Consider the following 21,193-nt stretch of genomic DNA (forward strand, 5'->3'; position numbering starts at 1 on the left):
ATAATAAACACCGAGAGGAGGCAACCAAGAGAACATGGCAGTGGATGTTAAGATTCCTCTCTGCACATATTACAGGTTGTTATGACTATTCTTAAGGGATGGATGTACACAGGATTTTGTGTTGTCTAAATGGGCAAATTATATTCTATCAATTGGCTCAGAAAAAAATTAATAAAAATCAACCTTAACAAGAGAGCAAACTTAGTGACATCAGCACATGAATCCCAGATGCTGACAGTAAGTCTATTCTAGCAGTTCTTCTCGCACATGTCTTTTCTTGTTCCTCAGCATTTGCATAATAGGACACATACAGTTTTCTTGTTTGTTCTCGTTTTTTGAAACAGGGTCTCTATATCCTGGGCTGGCCTGAAACTCACTATGACCTTAAACATCTCATCCTCCTCCAACCTCCATCCCCCACTCATTCCCAGTTCTGGGATTGCATACAGGAGCTACTGTGCAGTGCTGGAGATGAAACCAGGGCTTGAGACAAGCTGGGCAAGCCCTCTACCCACTGAGCTACCCACTCAGTCCCTGGACAGGTTTGCTGAAAAGCTAAGATGGCCGGAGTGGAGAGAGCCACAGTAGTCATGGGGATACTGCAAATGGCATGGGAGGTCGATACAAAGAAATCTAACAGCAGAATTGAACGAGGTGGACAAGCCAACCACCACTGGAACAAGACTGCCCAAAACTAAGCCAGGGCGTAGGACATGCACCGTGAAAACCAAAGGAGTACTCTAAGGCTTGGGTCGGGTGGAGAGAGACAGTGATTCCATACTGGGCGGATGGCTGTAGAAATGAGAAAAATCTTTGTTCCTATCCGGAAGAGCGGTTAATTGGAGAGAGGAATAACAATAAAGAGAGTGGGGCTGGGGGATATGGTTCACAGGTACAGCATTTGCACAATGTGAAGGTGGCCCTGGGTTTGATACCTAACACCACCAAAAAGTGTGGTGGGTGGGTGGGGAGGAAGGGAATGACGACACAGGGACAGAGGACGCGGGATGGACAATACCATCCTGTCTTAAGCATGTAACTGTGTGTTCTCTTTTCCTACTTATGAAAGACAAAAGGGGAAAACAAGAGAACGAGAGGGTGGTCGGAGTGGGTATATAGTTCAGGAGATGGCTCAGCTCAGAGAGTAAGAGAGCTTGCTATTCAAGCATGAGACCTGAGTTCAAATTCCTAGCACCCACATAAAAAGCCAAGAGTGACCAAGCAAGTTTCTGTAGCCATATTAACTTGGGGGAGCAGAGGCAGGAGGATTGCTGGGACTTGTTGACTGTCAGTCTCCCTGCAGGTTCAGTCACAGAAGGTGCATGTTGGTTCCTGCATGCACCCCTATCCCTACTCTAGAGTGACCATACACCACACTCACAAACACAGAAAAAGAAAATGGATGGATGAATGGATGCAGGCTGAGTACCCCAAAATGCCTAGGACCAGAAGTGTCCATTTCACAGACCCAGTGAAGTAAAAGAGATATCCCCAATGTCTAGCATGGCTGCTACATTTAACTTTACAGCTGTACAGAGGCTCCTTTCTGGAGAACAGGGAGGAAACACAGAACACACCAGGTTCTTAATAACCAATTATCTGCCCATTCCTTCTGATGGAGAGGTGTGTGTTCTCCAGTGTCCGAGCCTGCCTAGTACACACAGTGAAAGTAGGTGGCACCTAGAAAGTCCCCCAGGATCCCCTCTGACTCTAAAACGCAGGAAACAGCAGCATTAGCCCAAGCTACCAAGGACACAGAAGCCAACAAGGGAAACAAATGGTTTTGTTGACATGCTCTGACACAGGCTTTGCCAGTACCTACAGTTATAAATGATGTCAGAGAACAACTCCCCCTCAGGTACTCTGCCAGTGCTTTCCCAGACTCTCCCAGTCTGCTTTAACTTGATTTTAATGGAAAGATAGAGTGTGGAGCTGAAGGGGTGGGGGTGGGGGACCCTAAGTCTTCTCATCTGCAGGAGTCAGTACTTGACTTCTACAGAAAGCAGTGAACTAATTAACCCATTACATTAGAGGCAATTACTTGGCAATGTCAGGAAGCCTGTTGCCTGAACAGACAGAACCAAAGAGAGTACTAAATGGAAACTAGAAGCTACCCAGAGTTGGTAAAATGCTAAAACAAATTAGATGTTATACGAATAGAGAGAAACTGGCACCACAAAAATAGGTGACACTGAGGTTGCAAAGGCAAGCCTGCCGTGGGAGAGCACACACCTAGGATGTTCAACACCCAGTTCCAGCCCCTGCACACACTCACACCCATGCACACACTTATATTCACACACACCCATGCATACACTCACACCCATGCACTCACACTCACACACATCTTTTTTTTTAACATTCATTTATTTATTTACATGTGAAAGAGTGCATGTGGGGCACAGCACACAAGGGACAGTCAGGGTTCTTTCCTTCCACCATCTAAGTCCCAGGGATCAGACTCAGGTTATCTGGCTTGATAGCAGGCACTTTTAAAATCTGAGCACCTCACCAGAGCTGGGTGCACAGAAATCTTTAGATACTAGAGAGGATGAGGTGGGCTTGAGTAGGCTCCTTAGCAACAAAATAAAACTGAGGTGGTGTGTGTGTGTGCGTGCGTGCGTGCGTGCGTGCGTGCGTGCGTGTGTGTGTGTGTGTGTGTGTGTGTGTGTGTGAGAGAGAGAGAGAGAGAGAGAGAGAGAGAGAGAGAGAGAGAGAGAGAGAGGTTTAAACCCAAAGTATTTTAAAAACAGTCCTGTGTCTAATTCTAGGTGGTGAGGTTACACACAGGCTGCTAAAGCCAGCCTGGTGACAATGTTGAACACAGATTTTGTATTTTTACTTTTACTTTTTAGGAAGGAAAGATAGCTTATGGTGGTGCTCAACTTTTATAGTGGTTCCCCACTAGGGAACCTGAGGCCAGCCTGAACTATACAGTGAGCCAGATCCTGTCTCAGAGAGAGAGAGAGAGAGAGAGAGGAAGAAGAAGAAGAAGAAGAAGAAGAAGAAGAAGAAGAAGAAGAAGAAGAAGAAGAAGAAGAGGAGGAGGAGGAGGAGGAGGAGGAGGAGGAGGAGGAGGAGGAGGAGGGGGAAGGGGAGGAGGAGGAGGAGGAAGAGGAGGAGGAAGAGGAGGAGGAGGAAGAGGAAGAGGAGGAGGAGGAGGAGGGGGGAGGAGGAGGAGGAGGGGGAGGAGGGGGAGGAGGGGGAGGAGGAGGAGGAGAGATAAAGATAAGGTAATATAAGGATAGAAATATCAAGAGCCTTATTGCTGCTTTCTCTCTGTGATATTCAAAGTGTCTTGACTATTTACACCAAAAAAAGCAAAAAAAAAAAAAAAAAAAAAAAGACTTAAAATAGTATTTTGAGGGTTCAGCTGTTAGGAACGTGTGCTGCTCTTCCAGAAGACTAGAGTTCAGTTCCCAGAACCCACGTCAGGAAGCCACAGCCTGTAACTCGGGCTCCACAGAATCCAACACTAACTTGTGGCCTCTAAGGGCACAGCACTCATGTGTGCATTCACACACACAGCATACACACAACTTTAAGATAAAACCTTTAAACAAAGCTTGGCATCTTTCAAAATATTGCTATGCTAAAGATTTAACAACCTTAGCAATTTAATAGCTTTATGACATCTTCCCCGTTTTTTGTCTTATCATATAAAAGGGTAACCTAAAATAACTTGAAATAAAATTGCCAAAGATTATATCCTTATGCCAAATAACTTTAGAGTTAATCATCTGCCATTTGAAAGATGTTTCTTAAGCAGTTGTAAATCCCTTCTGGGCAAGAAGTCAAGGACACATGAAAGACAGTGACAGGAAGGAGCTGACAGAAGCTGACGAAAACAAGTGATCTAGCTTCTAGATTAAACTTTTTCAACTCAAGTACTCGGAATACAAATGGGCACACAGCTTTTGACATTTCCAGAAACATTTAAACGTATGCAAAGTCTAGTTTCCACGTGCTTGAGGCCTTGGCTGTCTGAAGCATGACAAACAAAATCAACCTTATAGAGAGCCTGGAGTTCTCATTCATGTAATCAAAATCACACATTAAAATTGTCAGAGTTTCGTTTACAACAACATGTTGTAATTACACTGAACTATCTGTGGCCCGAGGGGAGATGATCATGCTACCGAGAAACGTTGGGCCTTTTGAAGCCAAAAGATGAAAGCATCAAGGCCTCACCTGACTGGTGTAAACTGGATAGTACTACCTCCCTTGCAACTTACTGACGTTAACCTTAAGTGACCTTTCAAATCCGTGACTCCTACTTTAGAAGCTAACTGTGTTAACTATAGCTTACAAAGCGCTCACATATCTCCACATTTCTACTAAGGATTATCTCAAAAATTCATAACTGGAACAGGTTTATTTTAAAGTCTAAAGATGATAAGATGTAATGTTTGAATGGTGTACTTAAAAAAAGATTCATTGATGATTTTGATTCAAACGTGTGTATATGTATACATATATATATACCTACATATACATGTATGTGTGTGTGTGTACATATACATACGTATGTATTTATTTATTTCAGAGCTGGGCACGGCAACTCATGCTGTAATCTGAACACTCAGGGAGGCTGAAGCGGAGAGACTGCCACAAGTCTGGGCCAGCCCATGTTAAATAGCTCAAGGTCAGGGTAGGGTATAGTAAGACCCCGACTCAGACACACAAACAAAAATAAGTAAGTAAATTGCAAAAGTGAAAAATGAAGAGTGAGATGTAGGAGCTGGAAAGATGGGTCGGCAGTTCAGAGCACTCAGTGCCCTTTAGGGTTTAGTTTTAGCACCAATGTCAGGGAGTGCAAAACCTCCTGGAACTCCAGCTCCAGGGGGTCTGAAGCCCTCTTTTGGCCTCTGCTAGCAACTGTATTCACATGCATATACCCCCATACAGATATTATATGTAATTTAAAATAAAGATACTTTAAAATTATGATGAATTTTGGATAAAAAAACTGTCTCAAAAAAATCAAAGAAAAAACAATATATATTTTTAAAATTTTTCATATGTATGAGTTTTGTCTACCTATGTGTGTGCACCACACTCATTCAGGAGCCTACAGAGCTCAGAAGAGGGCACTAGATTCCCTAAGGACTGGAGTTACAGGCAGTTGTGAGCAGCCACGTGGGTGTGAGTAACCAACCTGGGTCCTCAGCCAGAGAAACAAGTGCTCTTAACTGCTGAGCTGTCTCTCCTGTCCCAATTACAGTGACTTAGAAGTTTGTCTGTCTGTCTGTCTGTCTGTCTGTCTTTCTTCCTTCCTTCCTTTCTTTCTTTCTTTCTTTCTTTCTTCCTTTTATTTATTTATTTTATTTATTTGGCTTTTTGAGATAGGGATTTTCTATGTAGCCCTGGCTATCCAGAAACACCCTCTGTAAACCAGGCTAGCCTTGAACTTAGATGTTATATAATGTAACAAGATCAAACTTTTTTAAGAAAATATGCAACCCAAAACTGAGGTCACATATCTAGAAAAACTACTTTTTAAGCCAAAAATCTGTAGAAATCAGATCTGTTTGTGTTATTGTATATCCATCGTAAGCCTTTGCTGGGCAGGACCGGTCTCAGTGCAGATGAGTGAGACACACCCCAGTGTTAGGAAGAATGGCTTGATGAACAATAAAACCAGAGTCAGAAACTGGAGGGCAGTAACTCATGAGGGACTTCTTGGCAAAAAGTGCGACTCAAGTGGGCGCAGTGGCAGCTCTCCTTGAAGCTACATGGGACGCTAAGGCAGAAGAAAACAGCCTGGCCATGCTGGTGGGTGGCATCGGTAAATCAGCAACTATCCCGCTACTTAGCCCGTTTCTTCTCTGACAAGGAGATACAAGCAAAAAGCCGGCCTGTTGTTGGGAGGAAAAGAGGATCTTTAATATAAAAGTATTTGGGAATGGGAAAACATGAATGTTGAACTCAACACTCCGAAATGGTTGGTAATCAGGTGGTGGTATACTCCTTTAATCCCAGCACTCCGGAAGCAGAGGCGGGTGGAGCTCTGTGAATTTGAGGCCAGCCTTGTCTATAGACTGAATTCCAGGACAGCCAAGGCTACACGGAGAGAGCCTGTTTGGTGGAGGTGGGGCTGGGGGTGGGGGTGCATGCTGGGAAACGGGAGAAGGGGGATCAATATTCGCTCCTTACAGAGCAACCCTTAACATGAAAGGGCTACTCTTCTTACTCTCTGCCTCTCAAACCAAGGTTGCCCAGGGGTCAGCTTGCCAGCAGGTCAGCTGTAACTGCTCTAAGCAGCTCTCTCTCTGCATAGCCAACATTCGGCTGTAATCTGAATCCAAACTGTGTGTCCGTGACCGGTCCAACTGAGATAAGCTAACATTTCAGATCTTAATATCCATCCAGTTTCAGTGACTCCAGAGATGACAGTCGCTGAGGCTGGTAACTAGAGGTGTCACCCAGAGCATTTCCCGTTGGGGGAAAATGAGTTACAACTGAGGAGGACATTATGTACCAGGGCAAGGGCTGAGAGCATGAAGCTAATCCTCGCTGTCCACTCTTACTGCCTGTGCTTCCCAAGGAAGCCAAATTTAGTCAGGAACACATGCCCTTTCACTGAACACGCAGCGGGCCTGAGGAGCAAACACGACGGCACTGACACACAAACCTCACACAGCCGTGGGATTAACCTTATTTTGATACACTAAGTCCACGGAGATGAAAGCTTATTTTATCATAAATGTTTCAAGGGAAAAGAAATAACTCTACACCTGACAAGCAGGGTGTGGTGTCTCCTGTCTGTAAACCTATCTCTCAGAAGACTGAGGCAGGAGGATTATGAATTTGGGCCCCGCCTTGACTACAGTGTAAGTTCCAGGAAAACCAGATAGACACAATAAGATCTTGCCTCAAAACCAAACAAACAAAAAGGCCAAACTGACTTTTTTTTTAATTTAAAAAACTTTATTAAGGCATAGAAATGTTTTAAAAGAAAAACTTAGTGAGTAATATTAAATTTTCCAAACTTACTAAAAATCATGTTTTGATTTATCTATTTTATCTATTTATATGCTTTAAAATATATTTCTCCTAATTTATTTACCTGTTTAGTGTGTGTATGGATGAGGTAAGTGCATGGACAGAACCCAGGTCTCTAGGCTTGGCAAGAGGTACCTTTATCGGCTGTGCCAACTTACCAGCCCCGTTCTAGGCTTTTTGCAGCAAGGTCTTGCTGGCTACTTCAGTCTGGCCTCAAACTTGTGGCAACATTCCTGCCTCAGCCTCCTCCAAGCAACAATTTCAGATGCGTGCCGCCATGACACCTTTATGAGGTGGTGGGGGTCAAATGCAGGACTTTAGCAAGTACTCTGCTAACTAAATTACACCCCAGTCCCATACGCCTGGGTTTAGTATCAATATTAAGCTTACATATGTAGCCTTCAGACCCATCTGAAACAAGATATATTTGATTTTTGCAAACAGAATTCTCCAGAATCCTGCCTTTCTTGCTCAGGACGCTTGCCGTAAATGCGAGCACTTATTTTTTCTTTTCACACATGCATTAAAAACCGACAAAAATACTTTGAAATTGGGCTTGCGAGATGGCTCAGTGGGTAAAGAGCGGCACCTGACGGCATAAGCCTAATGGGCTAAGTTCAACCCCGAAACCCGTGTGGAGGTGGAAAGGGGTCAGCAACCTCACAATAACAAACTAAATTAATGTCCTAAAAGAGTGTAAAACTTAAAACGCATATATGTTTTCTCAGTTCATTACAGCTAGGCCTACTGTCAGCTAGGGCAATGCAATTCCTAGCAGATCAGGAAAGAGCTCAAGAGCCTTGTAACAACTGAAATGAACTAATGCTGGCTCTTCCAAAATGGTTTTCTCTTTAAAAATGATCAGAAATCTTAGAAATAAAATAACGACCTGAGAGAACCCGATAGCTGGAACCAGGAAGCCTCTGAAGGGGGTTAAGACAAATAATTAATTCGTATTGTTCTTCAAATAAATACTTCAATCTCTTGTACTAAGTAACCATGGGAACATACTACCAGGTGCGTATATGTTCGTAAGCCTAGACAAACTGAGTCTCTTTGATAATCGAGATACAGTTCCTAGGGAGATAGAATGCCTTGGTGTTGTTAAGGTTTAGACTAACATTCTGCCACAGGAAAAGGCAGCCTTTTATCCTGAGAGCAGATGTTGAAACAATCAGAGTGACAGATCAACCAAGGGCAGTGAATGAATCTAGCCTGGATCTTATTATTCTTTAATATATGTTTTGTTTTGTTTTTGGCTTTTCCAGACAGGGTTTCTCTATGTAGCCCTGGCTGTCCTGGATCTCACTCTGTAAACCAGGTTGGCTTCAAACTCAACAGATCCGTACACCTCTGCCTCACAAGTGCAGGGATTAAAGGCATGCACCACCCCTGCCCAGTTATGTATGTTTTACATTTATTTATGTGTGTTTGAGTGTGTGTGTGTGTGTGTGTGTGTGTGTGTGTGTGTGTGTGAGTGCGCTCACCCAAAGAGGCCAGAGTAAGGTTATCAGATTCCCTGGAACTGGGATTACAGATGGTTGTGGGCCATCTAGCAGGTGCTGGGAACCAAACTCAGATTGTATGCAACAGCAGCAAATGCTCTTAACCACTGAGCCATCTCTCCAGCCACAAAAAGCTTTTTTTAAAAGTAGAAAGTAGCTGGGGATTTAGCTCAGTGGTAGAGCGCTTACCTAGGAAGCGCAAGGCCCTGGGTTCGGTCCCCAGCTCCGAAAAAAAGAACCAAAAAAAAAAAAAAAAAAAAAAGTAGAAAGTAACGGAGTGATTCTGAATGTACTAACTTTTTATAATTGAACCATTGTTGCTTTTCTGGTTCCCACTAAGCGACTGGGAGTTCAGGAGGAAACAGCTGCTGCCTGCCACAGTATCGGATCTCCCAGCCTCAGGCTGCAACCATACATCTCCTCAGAACTGCCCAGGAGAATTTCCGCTGAGGTTGAACCACCGGCTTCCATCTTGAGAAGACACTCAGATGCCATGTCTTAAGAATGCACCTGATTGGCTCATACGTGATGATTTTCTTAGTTAGGGTTTCCATCGCTGCAACAAAAACACCGAAATGCAAGCTGGGAAGGAAAGGGTTTACTTAACCTCACATTTCCAAATCAAAGTCTATCACTGGAGAGAGTCAGGACAGGAACTCAAGCAGGGCTGGAACCTGGAGGCAGGAGCTGATGCAGAGGCCATGAAGGGGTACTGCTTACTGGCCTGTTACATTTGGCTTGCTCAGCCTGCTTTCTTATAGAACCCAGGACCACCAGCCCAGGGATGGCAGCACCCACAATGGGCTGGGCTCCCCCATTGATACTAGTTGAGAAAATACCTTATTGCTGGAGCTCATGGAGGCATTTCTTCAACCGAGGCTCCTTTCTTTCTCATGACTCTAGCTTGTGTCAAGATGACACACAAAACCAGCCAGTACAATGGCAAACACATATTAACAGCTAAGTCTCTCTACTCATTTCAGCTCAGCTATCTGGGCTACAGTAGTGGAGGGGGAAAGGTGTCTTCATCTCTATGCAGAACTGGAACGAGACACTGAACTTGGTTTGGTTCTTAGGATATCGGGCACACTGCACACTTTAGCAGTCACCTCGTTTAATCTTTACAGCACCTGTCTGTCCTGAGTGTATTAGCCCTTAGCCAGAAAATAAACTCCAAAGGGCAGTCTAATAAATCCCTAAGGCAAATTTTAAAAGGGTCAAATGAGGATTCAAGCCCGTGTTGGCAGCCAGCTGTGGTGATCAATGCCTGTAACGCAACGCACTGGAGTGTGGGAGCGGAGGCTTTAGAGTTCAAGTTCAGCCTGGACTACCCAGTACAACCCAGTCTATAAAGCCAAAACAAGTCCAACCCAAACAAACGCACCAGAGGTCAAAAAGTAAAACGAAGGCCATGTCAGTTTATCTACAAAGCCCACGTTGGCTCCAACTGGACTCTGAGGCCTCCTGCATGTCTTTATCCAGTTCAGCATGTTCTAAGAGCACTGGTGACAGATAGAAGGAAGTTAGACTCAAAGCATCAGAGTCTATGCAAAACGGCCATCCACAAGGAAGTATGGAAACAGAAAGAGCAGTTTACGTATCAATACGATCTGCTTAAATATGTTCTGTTGGAACTACAATTTCAACAATTCGAAAGGGAAAGGGGGGGAAAAGGCCTTCACTGTTTTCTATCTTGCTGCTAAAAAATAAAATAAAATAAAATAATAAATAAATAAAAACCCAAATACCCTGCCTGGCCTAGATGCAAAGGCGTGCTGGAAAATGGCTCCATCAGCCTCCTTTCTGGACATGGCCTCCCCACTCACTGACGCTTCAAGCCCACTGGCTTCCTTTCTAGCCGTTGAACGTATCAAACCATTTTATACATCCAAGCTCCACAGATAAGCCTTGGAATCCTTTCCAGCACTTCACCTTGAGTGGCCATTCAGTTCCCCGCACTAATATGCTCTCGGGAGCTTCCACCAACCTCTTGAAATGGTGAAAAACCGTGGTCCCTTCATCATTCTTTTTATGTCCTTATTGAACTTGTCATTCCCAGTAGTAACCTGTGTGTGTGTGTGTGAGATTTTCTATGTCGGAGTCATTCCCAGATCTTCATGCATAAATAACAGAGTATGTAAACAAACACTTCCTGAGCCGAGCAACACTTCTTTCCACCACACATTCCCGTTACCTCCAAACCTGAAGAAACTCATCCTCGCTGTATGATATCATCACCACCTCCCATTTAGTCTTCAATCTAAAATAGACAGGGCCAGGGATGGCAGAGCACTTGCCCCGTGTGACCAAGGACTCGGGTTGGGTGCATCACAAACAAAAAAGCAAATAACACGTATGTCCAAAAAGTACACTTCCCTGTGCCTTATGACCTTTGCTGTCCAAGCTAATGAAGAAAAGAACAGGAATCAAAATGATATTTGAATTCTGTATCCCAGCAAATTTTGGTCCAGCATACATAGCTGTATAGTTCTCAACGTATGTTGTTTTCAGCCTATAATAAATCCGTAAGGGAACACACGGTCTACCAACTAAGAAGAATTAAGAGATCCTTTAAAAATTGTAAAGAAAAAAATTGTTACAAGCCTACCTTGTCGCAAAGCGCAGAGGTGGCTAAGACACCCTTCTGACATTTGTCAGATCTGTGACAAACATCTGCTGCATCCTCTGTCCCCCCCCCTCCCCTCTTATTTTTTTTCATTGCTGTCTACTTCTGATGGAGAAAAACAGAGTCCATGATAGTGTGGGAGAGAAAGGCTTAAGAAGAAAGAGGTCACTTGAGAGATGACCATTATAAGGTAACGGTAGCCTGTGGACGAGCTGTAAAATTACAGCACAGTTGAACAGTCTAAGAAGCCATCTGTTGTGATCCAGTTTCCTGGGCTCTAAGGGGAAAGGCAGAATCCTAGAGAACATTGTTTATTTTGTTTTGGATTTTTAGATTTATTTATTTATTTTATGTATATGTATGTTTTTTGTACATACATAAGTGTATGTATGTGCACCACATGCATGTTTGTTGGAGCCCCTGGAACTGGAGTCACCAATGGTTGTGAGCCACTATGTGAGTGTCGGGAGTCAAACCGTAGCCCTCTGTAAAGTATCAGGTGCTCATAACTGCTGAGCCATCTCCCCAGCCTTTATACCTGTTTATCAACTAACAGGAAGTACACAGACTAGGGTTGTAGCTCAGTTGGCAGGGTGCTTGAGACCCAGTATCACATCAGCTCTGAGTGGGTGAGTAGTACACACCCATAAGCCCAGCACTTGGGGATGCAGAGTCAGGAAGATCAGATGTTCAATGTTATCCTCAGCTACTCCTCAATTGGAGCTACACTCAATTGGAGGCTAGCCTGGAATACATGAAACTCTATCCCATTAAAAGAAAGAAAGAAAAGAAGAAGAAAAGAATGGAAGGAAGGGAGGGAGGGAGGGAGGAAGGGAGGAAAGGAGGGAGGGAGGAAGGAAGGGAGGGAGGGAGGAAGGAGGGAAGGAAGGAGGGAAGGCAGGAAGGAGGGAAGGCAGGAAGGAGGGAAGGAAGGGAGGGAGGGAGGAAGGGAGGAAGGGAGGGAGGGAGGGAGGGAGGAAGGGAGGAAGGAAGGAGGGAAGGAAGGAAGGAAGGAAGGAAGGGAGGGAGGGAGGAAGGGAGGGAGGAAGGAGGGAAGGAAGGAAGGAAGGAAGGAAGGAAGGAAGGAAGGGAGGAAGGGAGGAAGGGAGGGAGGGAGGAAGGGAGGGAGGGAGGGAGGGAGGAAGGAGGGAAGGAAGGAAGGAAGGAAGGGAGGGAGGGAGGGAGGAAGGAAGGGGAAATAAACTAAAATAGCTCATCAAATTTTGAGAAGTAATAAAGAATGCAGGGAAGCAGGCCATAGTGGCGCACACCTTTTATCCCAGCCCTTGGGAGACAGAAGTAGGCAGATCTCTGAGGCTAGCCTGGTCCTCAGAGTGAGTTTCAGGAAAAAATAATTCTAGGTATGTGTGCATGAGTAATATGCATGTATACGTGTTCACATGTATGTGTGTGTATGTGGATGCATAGGCCCTAAGCTTACATTGAGTTTCTTCTAACTCACTCTGTAGTTCTGAGATAAGATCTCTTGCTGAACCTAGACTCTACCTCCCCAGTAAATGGATAGCTCCCTGTAGCTGCCACACCTGCTTGGCTTTTATGTGGGCTCTAGGCATCTCTGGTCCCCACTCTTGTGTGGCAAGCCTTTACCCACTTAGCCATTTCCTTAGCCCTCTGTATAGACTTTCTAGAAGAAAGCTCAAATGACACGGAACTCAATTTTACTTCCTTTTACTTCCAAGTCCCACCCAAGCCAGACTACACTAAGGAAATGATGTGTACTTTAGCCTTTGACTTAGCCTTTTTGTGAAACTCCTACTTCAAACTCTCATGGCACCTCTCCCCCAGCTCAATCCCTCCTTCCCCTTCAACTAGGAATGTCAGCTATAACCTGGCTCCTGGTTCTCTGCCCAGTTAACAGTTAGTCCTCCCGACAGGGATTTGTCCTGTGCCCATATGTGTCCATCCTAATGTGACTTTAACTTAGTGGGGCACACCTATTTAGCAACCAAGCTTAATTCTGTAGCCACCCTCTCCGACTCCATAAATAGATGCCCTATTGATTGATATCTCTCCTAAAAACGCAAGATTCACTCTTCCTCCAGCCCTTCCATAACTAACAGCGAATCCAAGCTTCCGTGCTTACAAAGTCCCTGGTGTCGCCTTGACTTTCCGTTTCTCTAAGACGCCAGCCACTCCGGGTCATTACTCCTGCACAGATTATTTCAATAGGCTCTTAGCTGGTACCTCCACTCACTGCCAATCTCCCCGCACTCTATCCAGCACGCACGAAGAGCTGCCATGTTTCACCACTCCAATTTGCCCACTCGGAAACCCACAGAGCCTACCTTCTGCCTCAAACCCAAACCCCTCAGCCAATTTTTTCTAGGTAGTTACAGCACAGAGGCACATTTTAATTTTACCTCCTAAGTAGCCGGATTATTTTGTCTTTAATATTCTCAGCAAAATATAGCTGCTAAAAGCTCTAATATAACTCTGTCTTTCAAAAAAAAATAATAACCCCATTTCAGAATCCTCTAAGCATGCAACACAAGGGTTAAGAGTATCTAGGACTCGGACTCACAGCCCAGGTGACCTTGCGTGGAGGATGGATCCTGAATCACATGACCTTTAGGCGCTGCATCTAGAGGACCTGTACTACATCAAGATACACACTGTGGCCCTGGGGACATGAGTTTAAAGCATCCTGAGGTGGCAGCCCTGTCCCCAGCCCCTGCTTGGACAGCTTCCTGAAGCTATGATTGGTGTCACATCCCCCAAAACCAAAGTGGCAAGAAGCAAAAAGTACAGAGCGTCTCTGCACCTCTGTTGGTGACCTGCACCTGCGCACCCTGGTACCAGTGTGACCTGGAACCTCTGCTTCCTTCAGAAATGGCTTGGTGTCACCAAGGAGTCTGTGTCTAAAAGTCAGACCAGTTTGAGATGTGAGCCCTCGGCTCTCAGCTTCCTGCTCCAGCCACCATGTCTTCTGTCTGCATGCCCACCATTATGGATGTAACTCTCTGGAAACAAGCCCAAAATAAGCAATAAGTGCTTTCTCCTATAAATTGCCTTGGTCGTGATGCTTTGTCACAGCGAGAGAAGTCCTAAGATGGGCAGTGGCAGATGTCAAGGAGCTAGCGCCAGCAGAATTCAAGCAACTAGGGGACACAAGAGTCTTAGGTCAGGGTACCTGAAACCCATTCTGTGTGCCTGTGAGTAATGTCCTAGCAACTCAAAAAAAAAAAAAAAACGATGTTCAGGGTCCTCTGTCCAAAGCTGTACTTCTGTTAACTATTTAGTTGTGAGGCTTCAAAAAATAAAAATAAAAAACCACAGCAAACAAGAGTAAAACTACTTGGGGCTGGGGATTTAGCTCAGTGGTAGAGCGCTTCCCTAGGAAGCACAAGGCCCTGGGTTCGGTTCCCAGCTCCGAAAAAAAGAACCAAAAAAAAAAAAAGTTCCACCATTTCACACGGTGTCACAGTGGGGTAACTGGATCCATAACCATGCAAAAACAAACAAAAACAAAAAGAGTAAAACTACTTTGAAATTTTAGTAATTGTGTACCTACTGGTCTTCAGAAGGCTTACACGCAGAGTTAGGAGGAATCCATGACACAACAATCCACATCATGACACAACTAGACAGAGGTTACTTCCAAAGCAAGAGTTGGAGTCCTTGGTTAGAAGATTAAGCCTACAGCCTGGACAGTCAGATTTTTAAAACTCTTACAAATTTAGGAAACAGCACTAGTTTTTACAAACAGACCTGTACAAGTGTGTCTCGTCTCCACAGTTACAAAACTTTTTTCTTTTTTTTTTAAAGATGTATTTAATTTAATTTATATGAGTACACTGTAGCTGTCTTCAGATACACCAGAAGAAGGCATCGGATCCCATTGCAGATGGTTGTGAGCCACCATGTGGTTGCTGGGAATTGAACTCAGGACCTCTGGAAGAGCAGTCAGTGCTCTTAACCTCTGAGCCATCTCTCCAGCCCACAAAACTATTCCACTGTCCCAAGGACAGCTGCCTAGTCACATGCTCAGGACTCAGGTGACTTCACCAGAACCTTCTCCCCATTGAATTTGTAATATACAGGTGAGGGGCAGGTACAGGACAGAAAGAGGCCTGTCACTGGATGAGAGGAAGGATGGGCGGGAGAGAAGTTTGAAGGAAGAAGAGGAGACTGGAAGGAAAAGGGGACAGGAGGGAGAGAGCAAGAAACCATGGCAGGTAGTGTTAAGATTCCGCTCTGTGTATTTACAGGTTGTTATTAATGTTCTTAAGGGATGGATGGTACTGGGCTTTGTATGTTTAGGTGGGCAATTACATCATATCAATTGGATCTAAAAAAAAAAAAGAGTATATGTTCTAGACCTGAGCATGGTAGCACTGCCTGTGAACTCAGCTCTTGGGAGCTAAGGCAGGAGGTTTGCAAGACAGGGATGAGCTTGGGCTATGTAGCAAGACCCAGTCTTAAAAAGTGACAATAAAAGGTCTTCTAAAGGTGAATAGAAATGGCATCAGAAAGGGGACAGTTTAAGCCTGATATAGTGGTCTGTAATCCCAGCATTAGAGATGCAGGTAGATCTCTGAGTTCAAGGTCAGCCTGGTCTACAAAGAGCATTCTAGACCAGCCAGGGCTGTATAGTGAGACCCTGTCCCAAGAAAGGGAGGGGGCAGTTTTAGAGACTTTCTTCTATAACCTAGCAGTACAAGTTAACAGACCCCAGAAAGCTACTCCTCCCCAACCCCAAGTTACAGGTAGAACACCCCCAAGTTGGCTTGGAACTTGAGAGGAAGACAAATTAACCTAGGACCCTGAGAGAACTGCCTGCCTCTGCCTCTCCAATGCTGGGTTAAAAGGGTAAGATATGGAGCCCACTAAAGCTGCTTTTGTTTTGTTTATCTCTGTGTAGCCCTGGGTGTCCTGGAACCCACTCTGTAGACCAGGAGGCTGGCCTCAAACTCAGAGACCCGCCAGCCTCTGCCTCCTGAGTACTAGGATTAAAGGCATGACCACCACATCCTGCTAAATCTGCTCTTCTTTTTTTTTTTTTTTTTTTTTTTTTTTTTGGTTCTTTTTTTTCCGGAGCTGGGGACCGAACCCAGGGCCTTGCGCTTCCTAGGTAAGTGCTCTACCACTGAGCTAAATCCCCAGCCCCTAAATCTGCTCTTCTTAAAGGCAGAAAGAGTATGGGTTCTGGAACTCATTTGATTTCAGTTTCCCTTATGAACTCAATAACATTAACCAAGCCATTTAATTTAATCTACATAACAGACCTACCAAGTCTACCTCGTAAGAGAATAAGAATATTAACAAAACATGTTTAGAGCACTAAGCCGGTGTACTCTCTAAATGATTGAAATAATAATAATTATTATAAAAATGCCACTGCCGTTATTCCACGAACCTCCATTCCAGACAAACCAACACATCTGCTCTACATCCCGCCATGTCTTCACCTTCATGGTTCCTGACTTCCTCAACCACAGTCGATTAGAAAAGGAGCAAGCCTCAGAAAGGAAAGATCTGTCATCATTCAGTCTTGGCTCCATCCTTTGCTTCAATTACTATCAAATTACTTGATGATTACTACGAAATGAAATGCAAGTGCATGGGACGTAACAGATAGACCTTAGTAAATAACTTTGACCTGAGTTCACTGCCCAGAGCCCACTGTGAAAGAACTCAGTCCTGAAAGCTGGCTTCTCACTTCCACACATGCACTATGGCATGTATACACCCACGTTCCCACAGGTACTTATATACACATAAACCTAATTTAAATATATATATGTGTGATAAATACGCTTAACACTAAAGAAAGATAGAACTAGTGTATATTTTATTATATCTAAGATGTTAAAAAGCCACATGGATCTATAATGAAACTTTTAATAGAAGTAACCAATTGTTTTAAGTAACTATAGCTTGAAGTAGACAAAGCAGGAATAAAATCTTAATATGCTACAAGGTAACAAAAAGTTGCTCCAACTAGATACAAAGTCTTTAATGCTTTCCTGAGGATTAAGCAACTATACTTTTTTTTTTCTCTTTCCTTCCAAGAGTGCTGAAGACAAGTATGGTGCCTCCTGCTTGTAATCCAGAACATTGAATTCAAGATTTGCCTGACTGAGCTATCATAATGAGTATCAGGTCAGCCAGGGCTATGTAGCAAGATTCTGACTAGAAAAACAAACAAAATGATGATGATGATGATGATGATGATGATGATGATGCCTGAGTCACTACTTTATGTTTAGTGATGAGTATAAATCAATAAACCACAAATTTTCTGTACAAAAATAAAATATAGACATCATCAAAATAATATTTAAAGAAGTAAGGGTGTCACTCAGTGGTAGAATGTTTACCTAATATGTATGATGAGTTTGATTCCCCAGCACCACAAAAAAGAGGCAAAAGCATCCAGATCTCTGTGAGTTCAAGGCCAGCCTGGTCTACATTGGGGTTATCCTTGAACTTGGGGATAGAGACGCACATGTTCCTGATACCTGGGAACAGGGCTCTTTTCACTACATCATACAGCATCTCAGCTGATTTTTTCCACACCTAACAAGAAAATAAAATTAGCTATATTATACAAGCTCTCCACAAAACAACTGACCCTAATCATATAACCAGGTTTATACTGATATATTTTTGTGAACCCCAAAGAATACTTGTGAGGAACAAAGGTCTTAACACACAAATGGTGCAGCTCTATAGTTTTGCTCCAGAAAGGATCCTTCTAATACACTTTGTAAAACTTAAGGCTCCTATGAAGCATGGTCACACACACTTATAATCCTCGGAGGCTTGAGTCAGAAAGATCAAACAAGCTCAAGAGTATGCCCGGCAGATCTGTGAGGTGGAGGTCAGCCTGGTGTAATAGTTCCAGGCCAGTCAGAGTTACATGGTAACACCCTGTCTCTAATAAAGAAAGAAATGAGGAAGGAAGGAAGGAAGGAAGAAAGGAAGGAAGGAAGGAAAGAAGGAAGGAAGGAAGGAAGGAAGGAAGAAAGAAAGAAAGAAAGAAAGGAGAGAGAGAGAGAAAGAAAGAAAATAAAGGAGGGAAGAAAGAAAGGCCGTGCTACATAGAAAGCCTTAGTCTAAAACATAAAAATTAAAAATAACTCTCATGTTTCTAATTCTTTTTTGTTTTCTTTTGGTGCTAACACCCAACCAAATCCAGGGCCACAAACAAGTAGGGAAATGCTTTATCCCTGACCTACACCCCTGCCTTTACCAATTCTTTTTCATAAACTACACTGTGTGTGATCACCTATGCAGCCTCCTCCCCACCAGGCCTAAGGAAACTACCTGTCTCAGATAAAAGTGCCATCTAGCTTAGGTGCGTTTAGCAGACGCTAGACTCTGTTCCTAATATAGGATCATAGACTTTTGGAATCGAAAGGAACCTTGAAGGTCACCTTTCATTTTACAGTGGGAAATAATACCCAGAAGGAGTCTGCCCAAGGTTAATAGTCTACAGAGAATCCACATCCAGAATACAAGATTCTCAAAAACAGCTCTTTCCAGAGTAACACAACTTTTAGTAAAATACCTTAAGAATTTAAGAAAGCAAAGACAAAAAGAATAATAAAAATAAAAAAAAAAACAGGCATAGTCAGGTGACTGATTCTAAAAGTTTAACATGAGTAAGGTATTAGAAGGTCAATCCTTACAATTCTTCCTTTTTTCAATATGAGTATGTCTATGCACCACATGCATGTGATGTGGTGTCCTCAGAGGCCAGAAGTAGATGTCAGATTCCCTGGAACTGGAGTTGCAGATGGTTGAGAGCTGCCATGTGGATGCTGGGAATCCAACCCAGGTCTTCCAGAACAAACAGTGCTCGTAACTGCTGAACCATCTTCCCACCCCTTTTGGTTTTTTTCTTTTCTTCTTCTTTAAATAATTTATTATTATAAGGAGCAGGTGTGCGAGTACTGGTACAGATGCACATACATATGAAAGTCAGAGGACAACTTTATGTAGCTAGTCCTCTCTTCCCATACCTATATGGGTTCTGAGTAAAGCACCTTATCCACTAAGCCATCTCACCAACCTCCTTACAAAAGAAACTAAAGCAAACATGTTGTACCAACTTCCCACCCCCACTCCCATCTATGGTTGTAATAAGTGGGAAGGGAAAGCACAACTATAATAGCTGTATTATTATCAGTGCAACAAATGACATAGACATGTATGAGGAAGAGACTTTATAAGCCATCCTAAGTCATGCAAACAAGAACAGCAACTCCAGGAAAACCTCATGTCAATCCCCAATATAAAGAAAATCTTAAGATTGGTTGTTACTAAGAGTACAAACAGCCAAGTATAGAACCTATCACAGCCCTGGGGAGGCAGAAGCAGGTAGATCTCTGAGTTCAAGGCCAGACTAGCCTACAGAGCAAGTTCCAGGACAGCCAGGGTTACACAAGGAAAATCTATCTCGAAAAACAAAACAAAAGGAGATCCTCCACTCATGTTTGTGAGAAGATCATTTCTCAAAGTTAGAGCTTGAAGAGGAATAACAATTATGCTCTTTGCATTCTTTCCTTGATATAAAATTCTTTAACTTACCTGTAGGAATATGTTTCTCAGCTCATGAGGATCACCTCGTTTGGTTGTGTGCACCTATGGGGTAGGGGTGGGGGGATGACTGGTTAATGCTTAGCTAGAAACCACATAATCTCTTTAGATTATAGTTTACATCTGTTAACAACACGATTATCTTTTATATGGGCATTTAGTCTAAAAACAACCCCTAAGCTTAATTGCTGATAACACCTGTCAAACTGGAGATCTACGGCTAAGGGGTGGGAGAAAGGGGCGTGAATAATCCAAGATAGAGCAATTTACAGATGGTATTTCCTTTGAGCTGGAAACGGAAACCAATATAATCGTTGACTTTATTCCACATCTACTGGCAATACAGTAGTAAGCACCAAGCTACAAATTTAGAGAGCCTCAAGAGTGGAGCAACAGGAGATGTAAAACAGTCAAATAGCCGGGCCTAGCAGCCTTTCTTGTGGAAAGCAGAAACCGTACATGTCATCTTGGCGACCCTTTCTCCATTCGAACTAAACCTTGAGAGAGCTACCACAAATACGGATACTTTCGACACCCGGCACCCTGCCAGGCAAATGTCAACCAGTGCCCTGGGCTGTATTGAGGCCCAAATGACAACACCCACCCCCTCCCCCACCTCGGATGCCCTGGGTATCCCCGGCTTTTCTGCCCGCTTGCTCTCAGTCCCTCTCCAACGCTCTCCAACTCTGTGCTCACAATCCCACGTACCTAGGACAAAACCCTACTCTTTTCCTCCTCCCGACCAGGGTCCTCAGGAACCCCTCCAACTCACGATCCTCCTCCTTCCCCTCCCCCAGCCGGGCATCCTCTTCCCTCCGGTCCAAGCCCAGCACAGCTCTCCACCCGCAATCTAGAGCCCCGGGACACACTGGCTAAGAACCAGGCAAAGAAAGCAACTGAAAGAGGCGGGGGCTGCACTCGGGGCCCTCAGAACGTCTCTTATGCAATAAAAGCAGCAGCAGAGAGTTGGAGTCACCTTGACCGCCATGCTGTGCTCGGAAGCCGGGAACGAGCGAGTGAGCGAGCAGGGCCGAGCTGTCAGGGCGCGCGCGCGCCACGGCCCGGGGCCGCGCCCGCGCTCCCTCCTGTCGCAGCGCCGCGCCCGTCTATATGCAAATGAACTAGAGCGCGGCGGCAGTGCGCACCGAGAGGCCTCGGTCTGTCCATCTGCGGACCGGCGGGGTTGTCGCGCCTCTTGCGGGGGGACACCGGAGCTCCGGCCACTGGATTCCGACGCGCAGCGCAAGCCGGGCTCCTCAGGGTCAGCCCCAAGTCCCAAGGCCTGGCAGTGGGTGTGGCTTTGGGCACCGGCTTCAGCCAAAGTCGGTTCCCTCTTGGGGCTTAAAGAAACACTTGAGGCCTGTATTGAGCAAGGTTTGGAAGCTTATGAAAGCTTGTCCCATTAATAATGCGTTTATGACAGCCAGTGACAAATACTGTCAAGAAAAGGGATTAGGAACTACCTAGTTAGTTTCTTTTTAAAGGGAAAACC

General features: G+C 44.3%; 1 protein-coding gene across 1 annotated transcript in view; it reads right to left on the reverse strand.

Annotated features, from left to right (window-relative positions):
* Slc25a12 (solute carrier family 25 member 12) overlaps positions 1-20,719 on the reverse strand; it is a gene marked incomplete at its 3' end in the record, with an annotated part of 195,305 nt that extends 174,586 nt beyond the window's left edge. The window contains 2 exon segments of the mRNA NM_001399269.2: positions 19,693-19,746; positions 20,678-20,719. Of these exon segments, the coding sequence (NP_001386198.1) occupies positions 19,693-19,746; positions 20,678-20,689 (66 nt within the window). The 5' untranslated portion in view covers positions 20,690-20,719.
* Between the last annotated feature and the right edge of the window lie 474 nt (positions 20,720-21,193).

Source organism: Rattus norvegicus, chromosome 3 (assembly GCF_021556685.1).
Source record: "Rattus norvegicus strain SHRSP/BbbUtx chromosome 3, alternate assembly SHRSP_T2T, whole genome shotgun sequence".
NCBI classification, from domain to species: Eukaryota; Metazoa; Chordata; class Mammalia; order Rodentia; family Muridae; genus Rattus; species Rattus norvegicus.